We start from the raw sequence: 16,848 nt of genomic DNA, 5'->3' as shown, positions 1-16,848 counted from the left end.
ACATGGGTTTACGGAAATGGCACTCCAGAGAACTTACACCTGTAGGAAATAAGAGCTTGATTTACACTAAACGTTTCACTGTCACCCAGGAACCCAATTAGGTCCTAAGTTCACGTGGCTCCTTTTCTCAAAACAATCCCTCAAGCTACTCTGAGTTCCTACAATGGCTTACCAGGTCCTATGTGATCTGCCCTCTCCTATTCTTACTCCTTGGTCCTCACTGCTTACCACCATTCCCCAGCCCACTCTGCTCCAGCCATCCGTGCCTTTTTGCTAATCCTCTAACATGGCAAGGATTCTCCTACCTCAGGACCTTTGCATCAGCTGTTTCTTTTGCCTGGACTGCTCTTTTCCAGATACCCACATGTCTCACTATCTTATTTCCTTCAAGTCTCTGTTCGAATATCACCTTACTGGTGAGGCCTTGCCTGACCACCTTCTACAATATTACAAGTGCCATTTCTCCCCACATCCCTTCCATATCATTCTTACCCTGTTTTATATTTTCCCCATAGCAGCCATCAACCACCTGTCTTATATTTATTACATTTTATTTCTCATCTGTTCCTTCCCAGTAGAATGCAAGCTCCACGAGATCAGGGACTTTGTGTGTGTTTTTTCTCCTGCTGTATCCCTGGTGCTCAGAATAATGGGAGACACATTAATAACTTGCAGGTCACCTTTATGTCACAATTTTAAAACTTTACACTTAATAGAACTCAACACGTACCAGGCACTGTTCCAAGCACTTAAAAATTACCTTACTTAATCCTCCAAACAACCCTGCCCAGTAGATACTATTATTATCATTCCCCATTTTACAAATGAGAAACTGGTACACAGAGGTTAAGTAACCTACCCAAGGTCACACAACTAATAAATGAAAGATCCAGGCAGTCAGGCCCCAGAGTCTGCATATCTAACCCGTGGGCAAAGATGCCTTTCAAAAAACTACATGGAAAACATTTAATAAAAACTTCCAGAACGAGACGCAAATTTTATTTGAAAAGCATTCAGATTTCTGGGAGGGCTACTATTCCTAGGTGCTATCAGATTTCAAATACTGGAGGCATTCCCAATGTTCCATTCACAAATGAAATTAAAGCTGTGGCGGCCCCTGCTGTGAATAAAATCGAAGAGAAAGATGCTGGTATATTTTGGTGCTATGCTTAAAAGACCTGCAGACCTATCCTGCTCTTTTCAAAGTAAAAATTGTGGCAAGTCTCTCTGGCCAGGTAGTGTGTGTCCACGTACCACTGCAGCAAATGCCTGTAAGTCACGTGACTTTTTTTCCCTTTAGGGAGGAAACCAAGCAATTCAGGACACAGGTGTGTGCACCAACTTGTGTAACTGAGGACCGTGGGAGGGGTGGGGCCTTGCAGGGCTACTGCCACCAATACCTTAGGACAGTTCACATTAGAAGAGCTTTTCTTCTGTATTAAGTTGGCATACTTTCCTCTAAAAAGTTATTTTGAAAAGAGGTTGTCTGTATTTTCAACTTCATGGGTTAGGTCGGCTTCATGAATAAAGCACTTCGTATATTAAAGAAGGCAGGGTATCAACTGTGAGCTGGAAAGCCAGCAGAGAACATTTCCATTATGAAGGTAATCAATATAAGTATGTTTGCTGCCTGGACTCTTGAATCTGCAACCCATCCCTTCTGTGTATCCTTAGTTAATACCGTAGTGCCGGGCACAGAGCGGCCCTTGACAGGGTGTAGAATTATCGTTACTGTATACGTGTGATAAGTTATGTAAAGTCCACTTCCTGTCCGCTGGAGGGTCTCCGCCCAGTCTCCTCGCACCGCTGCCTTCGCGAGTGTAGTCAGAATTAAAACACTCAGGTTTCACCAACAGAGTAAGAGTCCACGGGGTTCCCTTCCCAGGCCACGCCGGCTTTGGGGGGCACCCACCGAGGGTCGGCTCTACCTGAAATCCAGCCGCGGTCGGCCGAAAGCGCAGCGTCGCAGCAGGTTCCGGTCGCTCTTCCACCTGCTGCCAAAGCGGGCAGGCTACGTGGAAGACGACCTTGCCCTGGGATAGAGGCAGCGGCCACCGCGGCCTCACTTGGTCCTCCGAGATCCCATGCTCCCTTGCACCAAGGACACGTCCGGCGGCTCTGCAGGGCCTTTCTACGCCATCGCGGCGCCTCTCTATGATCCATTGCCGCGTTCATGGTGGATGTCATGGCTGACGGCGTCGAGTTGGCAGGAGTTGCCAACGGAACTGGGGAAAGTCACTAAAGCAGAGGAAGAAGTGGCCTAACCCGGACTGTGGGAAGTCGTGAGGATGAGCGGAGGCCCCGCGGGGGTGCCCATGTCACTGGAATTGGGCCCCTGGTAAAGTCCCAGGCCAGGCCTCTGCGTTTCTAGTCAGAGCCCGGGGGTTGGTGGTGGTCCCCGAAGCCGGCGTTGCCTAGGAAGCCTTGTCTTATCAAATACTGAGCTTTGTGATTTGGACCAGTACCCCGGAGACAGCGGTTCGAGGACATTTGGCGGGGTCGTCCGACGACGCTGGCCGCCTTTCTCGGAGCGGAGCAGGTTGTTCTCTAACCCGCAGCGATGTCGTCCTGGCTTGGGGGCCTCGGCTTCGGCTTGGGCCAGTCCCTGGGTCAAGTCGGGGGCAGCCTGGCTTCCCTCACTGGCCAGATTTCAAACTTTACAAAGGATATGCTGATGGAGGGCACGGAGGAAGTGGAAGGTAACAGCTGGGGCGATGGGAGGGAGGGGTTTACTGGGACCCTGGGAGCGTCCGTTTGGTCCCCAAGTCCATCTGTCACGAGACGCACACAGGTCCAGAGGAGTGTCACTTCTCCTTTTGCCTCTTAACCGATTTTCTCTAGTGAGACATCACTGGGGTCGGGGGGTGGGGGAAGAGTTCTGGTTCTTCTCCTTTGAGTACCCAGGATAGCTCAGAGCAGAGTGGAACTGCCCCTACGTCGCGTAGAGTTTATTTTTGTTTGGTTCATCCACGCCCACCTCTTCCTTTGCCCTTAACTTGGGGGCGGAACTGATTTTGATCCTCTTCCATTATACTGACACAGTTTAAAAAATTGTTTATGTATGATACGTCACTTTTTTGGGGTTTTCTTCGATTTTCGTTAACAATTGAAGTAACTCATAATTAAGATATTTAGTGACTCTTACCCTTTCTCACTTGACTATATTGTTAGTGAAACATGGGTATGGTTTTCCTATTATTTTATAGTTTTGCTCATTCTGGTGACACATTACAGCGTTCCAGCTGAAAGTGTACTTTTGTGCCTTAATTGCCCACTGCCTCCCCCCACCACCATATTTCTACAGTAGAACAAGCAAGATAACCCTGTTCTTTGGGTACCCTTAGCAACCTTCACTCATTTTTGAAGTCCTCATTTTGTTTTACTAATGAATAGTGACCCAGAGTTACATGGTAATCGTTGATTAAGTTAGTTACCCCTTTGATTTCTTGATATTTCTTTCAGCAAGTAGTATTTAGATCAAAAGACTTTTAAAATTTCATTCTGGGTCTGCCTCCAGAGAATGGGTGGTCTTTTGGATGAGAGCAGTTTCTTTGGCAGTTTGTTTGTTGTAAATAAATCAGAATTCTGGTTTTTTTTAATACTTATTTAACTGAGTCTTCGTGTTTATTTGGTTGAAATAGAGAAAGATGGTTTGATTTAGAAAAATAGTATCTATATTTAGAATTTCTGTGGGGTCTATTTAGAGGGAGGAAGATTGGGGAGGTGCCGAAATCCATTTGACTGCTTGGGAGTACATCAGGTGGGACAGGTTGGGGATGGGAGTTAAAGGGATTCTTCCTGTGTTCAGGAAAGTCTCATGTGACCCTGAGGGCAGTCAGAAGCAGAGAAGGGCTAGATAACATGGGAAATGCCTAGTCTCTCCTTGTTTCCTAGATAGGGGAAAACAGTTGACTATTCCTTTGACCCTAAGCCAGAAAATAGGCACCCCGCCTCCAACTTGGATGTCCTTCAGGCTTAAGGTAGAATTCAGTTTGTTCTTCCCACCAAATGTGCTCCTGTATTCTCAATTTTAATGGTTTCACCATCTACCCATTCTTCTAAACTTAGACATCTTTGTCACTTTGTTTTGCCTCTTTCTTTTTTTCTCCCACTTCCAATTAGTCACCAAATCTTGTTCATCCTGTGCCTGAATTGTTTGTATTTGTCCTTTCCTTATTCCTACTTCCTTAGTTCAGATCCCCATTATCTCTCCCACACACTATTTCTCTTTCATGTTCTGTCACTTGTTTCTCCTTACTTTACTCCATTTCCATTACTCCATTGTGTTGCCAATTACTTTTCTAAAAACAAATGTGCTTTAAAATCTCTTGACTCTGTTACTTACAGGATACAATCCAAGCCTATTAATTTTGGGAGACCAGAAACCTATCCTATCTGGGTTCAACCTACCTCTTCCAGTCTTACCTCTTGTTCTCTCCCCTTTTCTCCCAATAGCCACATATATGCACATTCATATACACAAGCATGCTTACACCCAGAGCATCTGCACAGGCAACGTTGTGAGATGCCTACACAGCTCCAGGCCTTTGCATGGAAAGCCCTTTCTTTCTACTTCCTCCACTACCCTCCTTTGCCTGGAAAACAGTTTTTCCTGTATGACCCTGCTCACATGTCAGGTACCTGGTGAAACCATTCTCACTCCATGGCAGGTTGAGTTGTGTCTAACAGAACTTTGTGGATCTCTCTCTGACAGCTCTATTTTATTTATCCTTATATTACCAGTATGTGGTCCCTTCCTTGGTACATAGTAGATGCTCAATAAAAAATTTGCTGAGTGATTAAAAATCTGCTTTTATTGTTTTCCCTTTGCATTAAAATAGGACTTGCTTAACACCCAATTTATTGATTTTGTGACTCATTTAAAAATAGGGTCAGAGTGCAGTTCATTTATTCATTCAACAACTATTTATTGAGTGTCTACCGTGTGCCAGCAGTGAACAAGGACAGTTCCAAAATAGCACTGTTGATACAACTTGAAAATTATCCATCTTTACAATATCAGAAAGTTGCTATTTTACCAAACACTATATTGATTTAGGAGCTTGGGCTTTTAAATCAAACATGGATTGAAATTCCACTTCCATGTGTTACAAATTGTGGGATCTTTGGCAAATTATTAAATACTTAACCTTTAAAAAGCAGAGTGTTCGTGTCTGTTATATAGGGATAATTATACCTATCATGAAGTTGGGAGGATTAAATGAAATCATGAGTGTAAAATGCATGGCACTGTGCCTAACGAATAGTAAGCATCAATAAATGATAGTTGTTATTTTTGTTTTCCCTCATTAAGGAAAACTTTTTTGGTCTGTGTAACATCTCGCCTTTATTCCTAAAAAGACCAGGATTTTTGTGGGGGCGGCTCTGGAGGGAAAAGTCTTCATGACTTTTTTTTTTTTTAAATCCCTCTTTGAAACAACTGCTGCTTCTAACAATGACCTTTCTAAACAGATTAGATTATAATTTGTTCCCTTCTGAATAGCAGTTAGACAATCCTGTCAGAGTTTCAAGCAAGATGTATAAACAACCACCCAAGCATCCCCACCTGGTGATTTTCAAAACAAGAAGAGTGGGTTTGTCACTCTTTTTTATCGGATGCCACTTGTATTTTCTTTTGATTTAAACTAATTCAGAGAACTTATTTTTATAGTATTAAAGGGCTGTGAGTAATGAAAAATACTAGTACTTAGAAAAGAAATCTAACTCTGTGGATGATGATTATCTGGCAGCATCAGCTGTGCCATTTTGGTACTGTGGGCCTCTGACTTTCCTTTTAAATGAAAATGTACAAAACAAGACTGAGCTCATTCACATTTTAAATAACTTGTGTCCACGTTACTTGAAATAAGTGTTCTTTTGCTGCATTTTTTAAAAATTTATTTATTTTTTATTTATTTATTTTTGGCTGCGTTGGGTCTTCGCTGCTGCGTGTGGGCTTTCTCTAGTTGTGCCGAGCGGGGGCTACTCTTCGTTGGCGGTGCGCGGGCTTCTCATTGCGGTGGCTTCTCTTGTTGCGGAGCATGGGCTTCTAGGTGCGAGGGCTTCAGTAGTTGTGGTGCATGGGCTCAGTAGTTGTGGCTCGCAGGCTCTAGAGCGCAGGCCCAGCAGTTGTGGCACACAGGCTTAGTTCCTCCGCGGCATGTGGGTTCTTCCCGGACCAGGGCTCGAACCCGTGTCCCCTGCATTGGCAGACGGATTCTTAACCACTGCGCCACCAGGGAAGTCCCTTTTGCTGCATTTTTATTCTTTGTTTGTAGGTTAATTTTTTGGTAGTATTGGGAGCAGAAAAAATTAGAAGTAAGGCCCTCTAAACCCCAGTTTCATAAGAGAAATACGTCCTTGGGAATTCCGTGGCGGTCCAGTGGTTAGGACTCGGCGCTTTCATTGCCGAGGGCCGGGGTTCAATCCCTGGTGGGGGAACTAAGATCCCACAAGCCGCACGGCACGGCCAAACCAAGAAAAAAGAAAAGAAATATGCCCTTAAAACCCAGCTGCGTAAGTTTCATCAAAATTTATACTAAGCCAACAGAGAGAGATTAATTTTCCATAACAAAATATTTTTTAAATTTATTTTTGGCTGCTTTGGGTCTTCGTTGCTGTGCGCTGGCTTTCTCTAGTTGCGGTGAGCGTGGGCCTCTCATTGCGGTGGCTTCTCTTGTTGCAGAGAACGGGCTCTAGGCTCACGGATTCAGTAGTTGTGGCTCGCGGGCTCTAGAGTGCAGGCTCAGTAGCTGTGGCACATGGGCTTAGTTGCTCCGCGGCATGTGGGATCTTCCCGGACCGGGGCTCGAACCCGTGTCCCCTGCATTAGCAGGCGGATTCTTAACCACTGCACCACCAGGGAAGCCCCATAACAAAATTTTAATGAACACTTCCATAGGGTAAAGGTAGATGCTCTAGGGTATAGAAGATAGGCAAAGAATGACTAACATGACATTAAAGAACATTTGTGACAGTAGAAAGTTGTGATAACAATCAAGTGATGTTTGTCTTCTGAATTTGTTCTCACATCAGCATACCATTCTGTTTAAAGCTCAGTGAAATATACTTTCCTTAAAATGCCTGTTTACTTCACATGGTGTTGACTGAATATATATTCAGTATATGCTGTTTCTTTTGTAGCAGAATTACCTAATGCTAGGAGAAAGGAAGTTGAAGCCATTCATACAATCTTAAGATCAGAGGTAAGGAAATATAAAGATTTAGATTTTTTCTTTTTTGAAGCCATGAAAGTTATTCATACTTTATTTCAGTCCTCTCTTCTTAATGCACTTTTTCTCTCTTTCCCTTTATCTTAGTTTTTTTTTTTTAAGCCCTGTCATCTTCCTTTGATGAAGAATATATTTACATGTTACTGCACTTTGCTATTAAATATTCCCACTGCTGCTTCTGAATGCTGGAAGAAGGAAATCTGCCAAATTTAGAAAATAACATTGGCAACAGTTTATCATTATCAAGGATTTACTATGTTTTATTAGTATGCTAAACTGCAGTAGTACATTTATTTAAGTATAATGTGAAGAATGCAATTGTTTAATCTAGAGCTTTTTAATCCCCTAACATTAAAAAGTGTGATATTTGTATACAGAGAATGTAGAATATAGGAATAGCAAATTAATTTTACCATTTTTTTCATTATTAGTCAGTGCCTCGTGGTAACTGGCTCTGGACGTTGTACTTAATAGGGATGAGGGAAACTTGGAAAGGGTTCAAAGGAAAGCCATAAAGAAAATGAAAGGTTTTAAAGTGGGATCTGTTGTAAAGTACTAAAGACACCCAACTATTTAGCCTTTGGATAAGAACAGCGAGGGAACACTTAATAGTATTTCAGCAAACAGTATTCTTAGAGGACTGTGGTAAGCATGTTTTCCCTTGCTAAGCCCATAAAAGAGAAAATGGAATTTAAATATAAGAAAATACTTGTCTGACAACAAGCATTACTGAGCTCTGGTCTAGATTATCAAGGTCAGATTGTGGAATTTGAAAGTAGAGGGATCTCTCAAGAGGGACTATTGAAGTATTCTGCCTCAATAGAAGATGGCAATTTGGTGGCACTTAAGAGACCTTAGCTGTAATTACCTAATTAGTAGATGCTTCAGTGCCAGATGAGTGTGATAGCTTCTTTCTTTGTAAGGCTGAGATAGGTATTAGTCCCTATAGTCCCTAAAGAAATCCTTGAGAAAGCACTCAGGATGGGCCCACCCAGGAAAATTAGATGGCAGAGATGTGTGTAATGGTATTAATTAAGCTAAATTTGCCAGTATACATTTGGGGGCGGGGAAGCAAATGGGGTTAACCTGCTTAATGAATGACTGCTCTGTATTGAGGTTGAAAAGAGAGAGAGAAATCTTCTGTCCCTCTGTTGATTTCAACTCCAGTCTCTCTCCTAATTTTATCTTTGGACTGTGGCAAGTATGGTTCTAGTGTTCAAAAATATTTATTTTTGGTATAACACATCCCCAAATGAAAGCCAACTTCGTTGTTTGGTGCTTATTCAGAGTACCGTGAGCTACTCAAATACTGGGTTGGCCAAAAAGTTTGTTTGGGTTCCCGAACAAACTTTTTGGCCAACCCAATACTAGAGGAAAACAGACTATTGGACTTCCCAAGGACTTTATTTTCTAAGGTGATTTTGACTCTACATGATTCTTGCCTTCTATCAGCACATAAGCACTTCATAAAGGTAATGCCTTATGTGACTGCAATAAGAGAAAGTGAACATATGATTGAAACCACTAGGAAATTACAATAGAAAATTCTATTTATTTAGAAAGTTTTAGTATAGACAGAGGGCAGTATGTTTTCTAGAGGAAATTAGATTTGCTTACAGATGTTAATATTTGAAATTGACTTAGTTAATTTTCCTCAGTTGCCACTAATGGCAACCAATCTAAGCTAATTTAACCATCTGTTCCAAGAAAAAAATCTTCACATTTACCATCTCGATCCAATGTACCTTTAATTTTTTTGTTTTAAGTTATTTTATAAAAAATTTACAGAAGTAAGAATAAAGTGATAGTGAAAAACTTTATTAGAAATCTTAATAAGAACTTATATATAACAAATTCAGATTTTTAGTCCATGTGTTTCTGCTTTTGAAAGCATATATGCTCAAAATAGGCAATGTTCTTTGAATGCAGTTAACTGCTTATTAACTCTTTTTGTGAACTGGAATGTATCTTATCTTGTAAATACTGATTCCAGATTTCAATTACATCTCTAATAGATTTTAACCTATTATTACTTCTGGTTCTTCTTCCTGACTTGTGTCATTAAAACCAATACTTATGAAAACTTTGACGGCTTATGATTTTGTTAAAGGCATGGCTGTTTGCTCCATAATTACAAAGCATTTTTATTCTTAGATTTATAAATACCAATTAGAGTGATCAGTCCACTGAGTTTTTTCATTTTTAAGTCATCTGTTTCCTCCTAGTCACCTGTGTATACACCTGCCTCCTCATTTGTCCATGTAGGGACTGTATCAAGTAAATGCTGGTGTACAAATATACATAATGAAAGAATACTGTTACATATCCATTTAGTAAAGTGGCATGAATGGTTCAGGTTTTTGTCACAAAATATTGTGAGATAAAATCTTTTCTTATAGAATGACTAACTTCATGAAACACCATATTTCCTTTTTGTTCTTAGAAATACGTTGTTCACTCCTCAGTTCTTGAGTTTGAGAAATTCATCTAGGATATTGTTATTCAATAGACTTGTTATTCCAAGACTTGTCTGAGATTTTGCTTCTACATTCATTTTCACCATAACCATTAGACTCTAGAGTGCTGTTTTCTGTCTCTTTGCATTTGTCTTCTCACTTGTCTAATTGTGGAATATTTTTCTCTGTCAGTTTTCTTCTCTGTTGAAAAGTGAAAATTCTGAATTTTCAATTGTGTTCAATGAGAGTGAAAAAAATAAAACTCCCCCCAAAACAAACAAACAAAAAACCACTGCAAAGATGGTGTCTCCAGATTGGCTTTTTCCTTTTTAAAAGATGATGCAGTACTTTGGGTAATGCAGTCAGAAAACTGGTTATTTCACTGTTGCATCATTCTTCTAGGTGATTCCATCAGTTCTTCTGTTTTCTTAAGTCTTTTTTTAACATAGTTGTAAATAATTGATGATTAATGATTAATTCTTAGGATGATAAACTAGCAAAACGTTTCAAGATACAGAAAAAACAAGATCATTGTGACCTCATGATTATTCTTAGATTTATATTGTAAAAGGGCCCAATGTACCCTTATGGTAATTGCAAAATAAAATGAGTTTTCAAGTGTATTTTCTCTTTGTTTGTTGGAAGACTACTAAGAAAGAATCAATGTTTTAAATATCAGTCCTTAATACTACTCAAAAAAGAAACTCACAAACTAAAATTGGTTCCAGTAGACCTTGATGATATAACAAGGGTTAAGCACAATGGAATAATTTAAGGATATGAGTATCTCATGGATTCCAAGGGCATAAATTTTAGCCAGTCTTTAGGAAAGGGCTTCAACCGGAACTGGATGCCATCAGGAATGGCATCTCTCTCATTTTTATTCCTCTCTGTTCTTTGTGTGTGTTTATTCTTTTTTCCTTTCAGACCAGCCCCATCTGCTTCATATTTCATATAATAGAAAATTTGACCACGGACTACTCCTGGCATGTTTTGGGTCAGCCACATGAAGAGAATCTGTCCTTCGTATGCTTTATCAACCTTTCTGACTCTTACATGGCTAGGGTGATGAGGAAAGACAACCAATTAGTTATTGGCCAAATTGAAAGTTTTCCAGTTCTAGTTATTCATCAGAGTTAAACAAATAGCCTTAGGTATTTGTATGTGAAAAAAGCCTAGAGTGGACTTTATGACTAGGTTTTGACTTTAGTATATTCTCTTGCTTCAGTTATGTATGGTATTTTCATGTGAACAGCTCACAGAAAATCATGCAAAAGCAGCCAGTAGATTAGAAGGTAATTAGTTGTGTGACCATTGGTCCTGTTTCTTATTCATATTTCTGCAAGATAACCAAGGTCTGTTAGATTTCTGGAGATAGACTCCCAAACTAGGGTTTGTGTGTGTGATAATTTTTCCTTTATTTTACACCATTGATTTTCTCTGGGAATTCATTTAATCTCCCTGGATCATAATTTTCACATCTGTTGATGTAAGAAATTCCTAGAATCTAAGAAGAAAACAGATGACATCCTCAAAGTGAAAAAATCTTCACCTTCTAGCGGGAGCTTTCTTTCCCACCATGAATCTCCTTATTCTCAGTTATCATTGTTAAACTCTGCTTGCTGATACATTAGTAGAATTCTTAGTACATTATTATCTATAATAATTTGTAAATTCCTTTTTGCAGAAAGTTTTAGTGTCCGTTTCTCTTGCTCCATTATGCCCTTATTCATTCAAGTGTCAAAGAATGATATTAGGTTAACATAATTTAATACTTAGGTACATAAAATCTAAGTAATTTTTTTCATATTTTCCAACATCTTAAAACAAAAGACTGTGATGTCTAGATTCATTGAATTATATTTAGAGTATTTTTTGTACTTCTAACTGTAGTTTTCCAAACTGAGTTCTAGTAGTGGTTTTTTGTTTTGTTTTGTTTTGTTTTAACATCTTTATTGGAGTATAATTGCTTTACAATGGTGTGTTAGTTTCTGCTTTACAACAAAGTGAATCAGTTATACATATACATATGTTCCCATATCTCTTCCCTCTTGCGTCTCCCTCCCTCCCACATGACATTTTTTTTTCTTAGATTCCATATATATGTGTTAACATACGGTATTTGTTTTTCTCCTTCTGACTGACTTCACTCTGTATGACAGACTCCAGGTCCATCCACCTCACTAGTAGTGGTTTTTAAAATGGATTTTTCAGAGGTGCCCCACTCAGGAGCCTAGGGTTCAGTCAGACAAGTAATGTCAGGTTTTGGCCTCCTACCTATACTTAAGCCATAAGTCTTTTTTAAAAAAGGTTTCTTTAAAAAACTTCTACTGTTCAGGGAGAAAACAAAAATTTAAGAATGTAATCTAGGTCATTCATTTACCAGATATTTATTGCCTACTGTATGCTAGACACTGGGGGTGTACAAAGATGGGGGAAACACTGATCAGTGAGTTTTTCTTAGCAGAAAATCAAACTGAGCAAGATTTTTAAAAAACTTTGCTTCAGAATTATGCATAATCTCTATAAACATGCTTATTGCACTTGTAACTTTCATTGAAATTGTGGTTTAAAGGTCAGAATTCTGAGACCTACTATAGTACATCTTTTTTGTGCATGAAGCAATATGTTTTTCATAATTCCCTGCACATAAGTGTTACTAACATGTTTTACTTTTAGTCTTTTTGTTGAAAACACTTTTTTCTTTGCTTCTAGAATGAGAGACTCAGAAAACTTTGTACTGATCTGGAAGAGAAGCATGAAGCATCAGAGCTTCAAATAAAGCAGCAGTCTATGAGTTATCGAAATCAACTGCAACAGAAAGAGGTAAAGGTTATTACAGTTACTTCATGTTTACTTCACTGTAATGTGTTTAGGATGGTTTCTAAGAGTTATAATATAAATCAAGCTCTGTTTAGATCCATGAAAATATCAAAAGGGTGTTGAAGTTAGTAATTTCCAAATCAGTATGATATCACTAATTTAACAAGAACTCTGTAAGCTTTTACGTTTAAATTACATAAACTAACCTTTGTGGAGTTTAATTTCTACTTTCCAAAAGAAGAACAGTCTTTGTGTATAATATCTTCAGGCATTTGTTGCTAATTATTTCTGAGTTTATGAAACTTATTTCTTATCTATTTACCTAAATTTGTTTTAAATCATTGTGATTGTTAATAACATTTCTTTTTTAAAAAATGATTTTAACTACAAGTGTTAACATATGCTTATTAGTGTTTACGTGATTTTCCATGGAAAACAGAATATTAAGTATTTTATAGTTGACTTATACTCTTCTATAATTTTTTCCCCCTTTAGTTTGATAGAAATGGTTATTTTGGAGGTAGCTTATCTTTCCTTTGCAGTTTTGATAATATTATATAATTTAACCAATGTTACTACGAATCCTTAAAATAATAGACTATGTCCCTAATGTTTCATTCTGTCATTGAATTCTCTTTAGTGTTTAGTACGTAAGTGGAATTCAGTAAATGATTCTGTGGAATTGAGCCACAGAATTTCTTGTTTAATTATCCAGATCACTGGGGTGTTTTTCAGTTTGTTGATTAAATGTTCATTTCTACCATCACTTTATATTTGGGTTTTTAAAATTTAGATGCATTGATTTCAAGTTCTTTTAGTGACATACTAAGATGAAAAATAAAAGTAAACCACATTGAAGATAAATATAAACATTTAAAGAAGAACTTAAATTTCCAATCTGTTTGGAATCTATTTCATAAAATACAATAAAAATGAATTACTACAAAAAGAAAATGAATGTAAAAAAGCAAAGTTACAAGTTCAAATTAAAGTTAAAAGCCCACTTTTTTTTTGGTAAAGATTCAAAAGATGTAAAATTACTCTGTCAACTTGCTTTATTTTTTTAAAAATTTATTTGTTTATTTTTGTCTGAGTTGGGTCTTCGTTGCTGCGCGTGGGCTTTTCTCCGGTTGCGGCGAGCGGGGGCTACTCTTTGTTGAGGTGCGCAAGCTTCTCCTTGCGGTGGCTTCTCTTGTTGGGAGTACGGGCTCTAGGTGCACGGGCTTCAGTAGTTGTGGCTCACAGGGCTCGAGCCTGTGTCTCCTGCCTTGGCAGGTGGATTCTTAACCACTGCACCACCTGGGACGCCTCTGTCAACTTGCTTTAAAAGTCTTTAAGCCTTACTCTTTCAGTTTCTTTACTTATCTTGTCATGGACTGGTAGCAAACATTCATGGCATTTGTCCACAGACCACACTTTGAGAAGCACTGATTTACAGATACTCCAATAGAGCAGTAGCTGAATCACCCAGGGATTTACAGCTGAATCATAAAAAATACACATTGTTAGGTCCTCTAGGAGATTCTGATTTAGTGTACTGGGAAGGGGCTCTGGTATTGGTATTTTTCAAAAACCCCATAGCTGATTCTGATGCTTAGTACATCCTAGTTGAAAAAACTGCTGTGGTGTAATCTGTCATTTTATTTTCTACTCAACTATGGATACTAGAGGGCAAATTAAGAATTCAAGTTTAGGAATACGTCTTTGTTAGTAGAGTTTGTACTTTTTAACTCTACAACTTGATATAAATGTCTGTTGTATAATGAGAACTTTCTTTGCATTATAGCTACATTTGAAAAGAATTGTTGATTTCAGTACTTTTTACGAGAATGAAAGATAATATATACTTTAGATCTGCTATTTTCTGAATCTATTTGTTGCCCTCGTTGTGATGTTCATATTGCCCAAAGATGCAATTTGCCTCATATCATTTATGGAAAAATAAAATTTGTACATTATTATAAATCTCCATTAGAGAAGGGACTCTGATACGAAAAAATGTCTGTTTACTATGACATTTAACATAATTGTATTTGGTTTTTGTTTGTCTAATTGCTTGACATTAGAAATACTGTTACTTGCTGACTGTCTCCTCAGTATCAAATTTTCCTCTGTTGTGTCAGGTTGTCTTTTGGACTAGCTTGAGTATTTTACAGAAAGCTTATTTCAGTTTTCTCTAGCTTGCTTTTATGTTTTGAGTAATCTCTTATTTGGAATGGATGTGGCATTATGGTAAGTCCTATTTTTATAACTTCTTTTAGACATTGACTTGGTATTGCAAGCCTTCAGTCAAAACTCCACTTGGGGTTTCACGGTTTTTATACTGTTGTCTCCTTGAGTAGAATCAGATTTTCACTGACCTTTCTTTGCCAAGGCTAAAGCCAAGGCCTCTTTCAGTGCATGATTTCCTTCTAAGACTAATGGGCTATTAATCACAGGCTTACTGCGAAGATCGGATTAATAAATCAAAGCTTCCTTCCGGCTGTGTTGTGTAGACCAGTACAAAGTTACCTGATTCATGGTGCATTTTAAGCCTAAATCCAGCCATACATAATCAGTTACAAAAGACTTCTCCAACAGGTGTTCTAAGGAAGCTTACCAGTGCATAGACTGTTGCAGCTTTTATTTTCTCATCTCTTGAGGCTTGATAATCACAAACAGAACCCTAAGAAATTGCATATACTATACTACCTGGTATGTAGAAGATGGTAAACTGATGTTTAACTGAACGTTTTATTGCTTTAGTTAATGTATGAGTGGAATTCTGTTGTTCATATTAATTGGAACATTATGCTCTATGGTAATCATGGTTCTGAAATAAAAATGTTATGTTGGGGTGTTATAGACAACTTGGATTCAGTTGATAGAGTACTGTCGTTGGGTAATCTTAAACTATTATAACTTTTAACATTATGAATGTATAAAGGGGTCAATATGGTTATTTTGAAGTACCTTCTCTAAAATATGGATTATAAATATAGGTGGAAATCAGCCATCTTAAAGCAAGACAGATTGCACTGCAGGATCAGTTGCTGAAGCTGCAGTCAGCTGCTCAGTCAGTGATTTCAGGAGCTGGTGGTGTACCAGCAACCGCTGCATCTACTTCATTCGGTTATGGTTTAAGTCATCATGCTTCAGCTTTCCACGATGATGACATGGATTTTGGTGACATCATTTCATCACAACGAGAAATAAACAGATTGTCAAATGAAGTTTCAAGACTTGAGTCTGAAATTGGCCATTGGAGGCATATTGCTCAGGTAGGTACAATTTTCACGAGTTTTTGAAAACTGTGAGTGAGTAAAAGTAACAATGCTATGTGTAGAAGTTTTGGTATCAGAAAGAACCCTGGACTAGGAAATTAGAAGCCTGTATTCTGATTCAGCCAGTGACTTTTTAAGTGGTTTTAGTCAGGTCATCTTTCTCTCCCAGCCTCAGTTTCCCCTTCTGTACAATATTTGGAAGAAATTTCCAAAAAATTTAAAGCAAGAGAACCATGCTTTAAAATAAAATTAAAAGCTACAAGTCCAGCACTTAAAGGAGACAAAAATGGAGTTGCTGTGGTTGAACCAGCACCTCTTCCCCTGGAGTCCCTGAGACTTCTCTGGTGGAACCAAGGCACCAGATTTGAAACTACTTGCTTAGATGTTGTCTGAGGTTCTTCTTTGCATGAATTATATGTAAAATGAAAAATCTGATAATTGATATTATAAAACACATAAACTATTATGTGTTGTTTCTCACACATTAGAATAGAAATTAAGTCCTTCCTATTTTGGGCTGTAAACTTTCTTCCAAGGATCCCTTTTTTGTCTTCTTTATCAGATTTTATGTATTACTGAGGTTGCCAATACACACGAGACCTGAAATAAACTGGAACATTGTTCATATAGACTTTATTCCATCAGTGTGGAGAAAAATAAAGTACATAAGTAAAGAGATTATTTTCTATGTTTTTGTGAGTGTAATTTTGTTGTGTAAAGGAGAAATCCTCCCAATTAAAATGATGTCCTTGCTTCCCAAGTTGCTAGACATTCCCAGTACCCAAAATAAACCTTAGAGAGGATGATCTGTTTGTCCATCTTATCTCTGAAAGATGGTTGTTCTTAAACTTTGTATGTGTAAGAATAACCTGAGGAACTTGGTGGTATTGTAGGTCCCCTGTCCTACCTTCAGAGAGTAGAGATTAGTATTTTGTAGTCTATTTTAGGATGTTGAAAAGTATAGTCAAACAAATAAGTACCCAGGTGATTCTGATGATCTGAGGAACACATTTTAAGAAACATTACCTAGGTAAGATTTCATGTGGAAAGGATTTGGTATATTTCCTTTAGCAT

At 38.3% G+C, this 16,848-nt stretch overlaps 1 protein-coding gene across 5 annotated transcripts in view; it reads left to right on the top strand.

Annotated features, from left to right (window-relative positions):
* Positions 1-630: 630 nt before the first annotated feature.
* Positions 631-16,848, top strand: part of TRIP11 (thyroid hormone receptor interactor 11) — a 65,506-nt gene continuing 49,288 nt past the window's right edge. For 2 of the 5 annotated variants that reach the window (XM_007105043.4, XM_007105041.3), the window contains exons 1-4: positions 664-2,699; positions 7,144-7,205; positions 12,404-12,514; positions 15,493-15,771. In XM_007105043.4, coding sequence (XP_007105105.2) covers positions 2,561-2,699; positions 7,144-7,205; positions 12,404-12,514; positions 15,493-15,771 — 591 coding nt within the window. In that variant the 5' untranslated portion in view covers positions 664-2,560. Of the gene's footprint in view, positions 2,700-7,143; positions 7,206-12,403; positions 12,515-15,492; positions 15,772-16,848 lie in introns of all 5 variants that reach the window. The other 3 variants (XM_055088684.1, XM_007105042.4, XM_007105044.3) reach the window with 3 other exon arrangements.

Source organism: Physeter macrocephalus, chromosome 11 (assembly GCF_002837175.3).
Source record: "Physeter macrocephalus isolate SW-GA chromosome 11, ASM283717v5, whole genome shotgun sequence".
In the NCBI taxonomy this organism is placed as follows: domain Eukaryota; kingdom Metazoa; phylum Chordata; class Mammalia; order Artiodactyla; family Physeteridae; genus Physeter; species Physeter macrocephalus.
The sequence above is the reverse complement of the archived record's forward strand: the minus strand, read 5'-3'. Positions and strand labels throughout refer to the sequence as shown.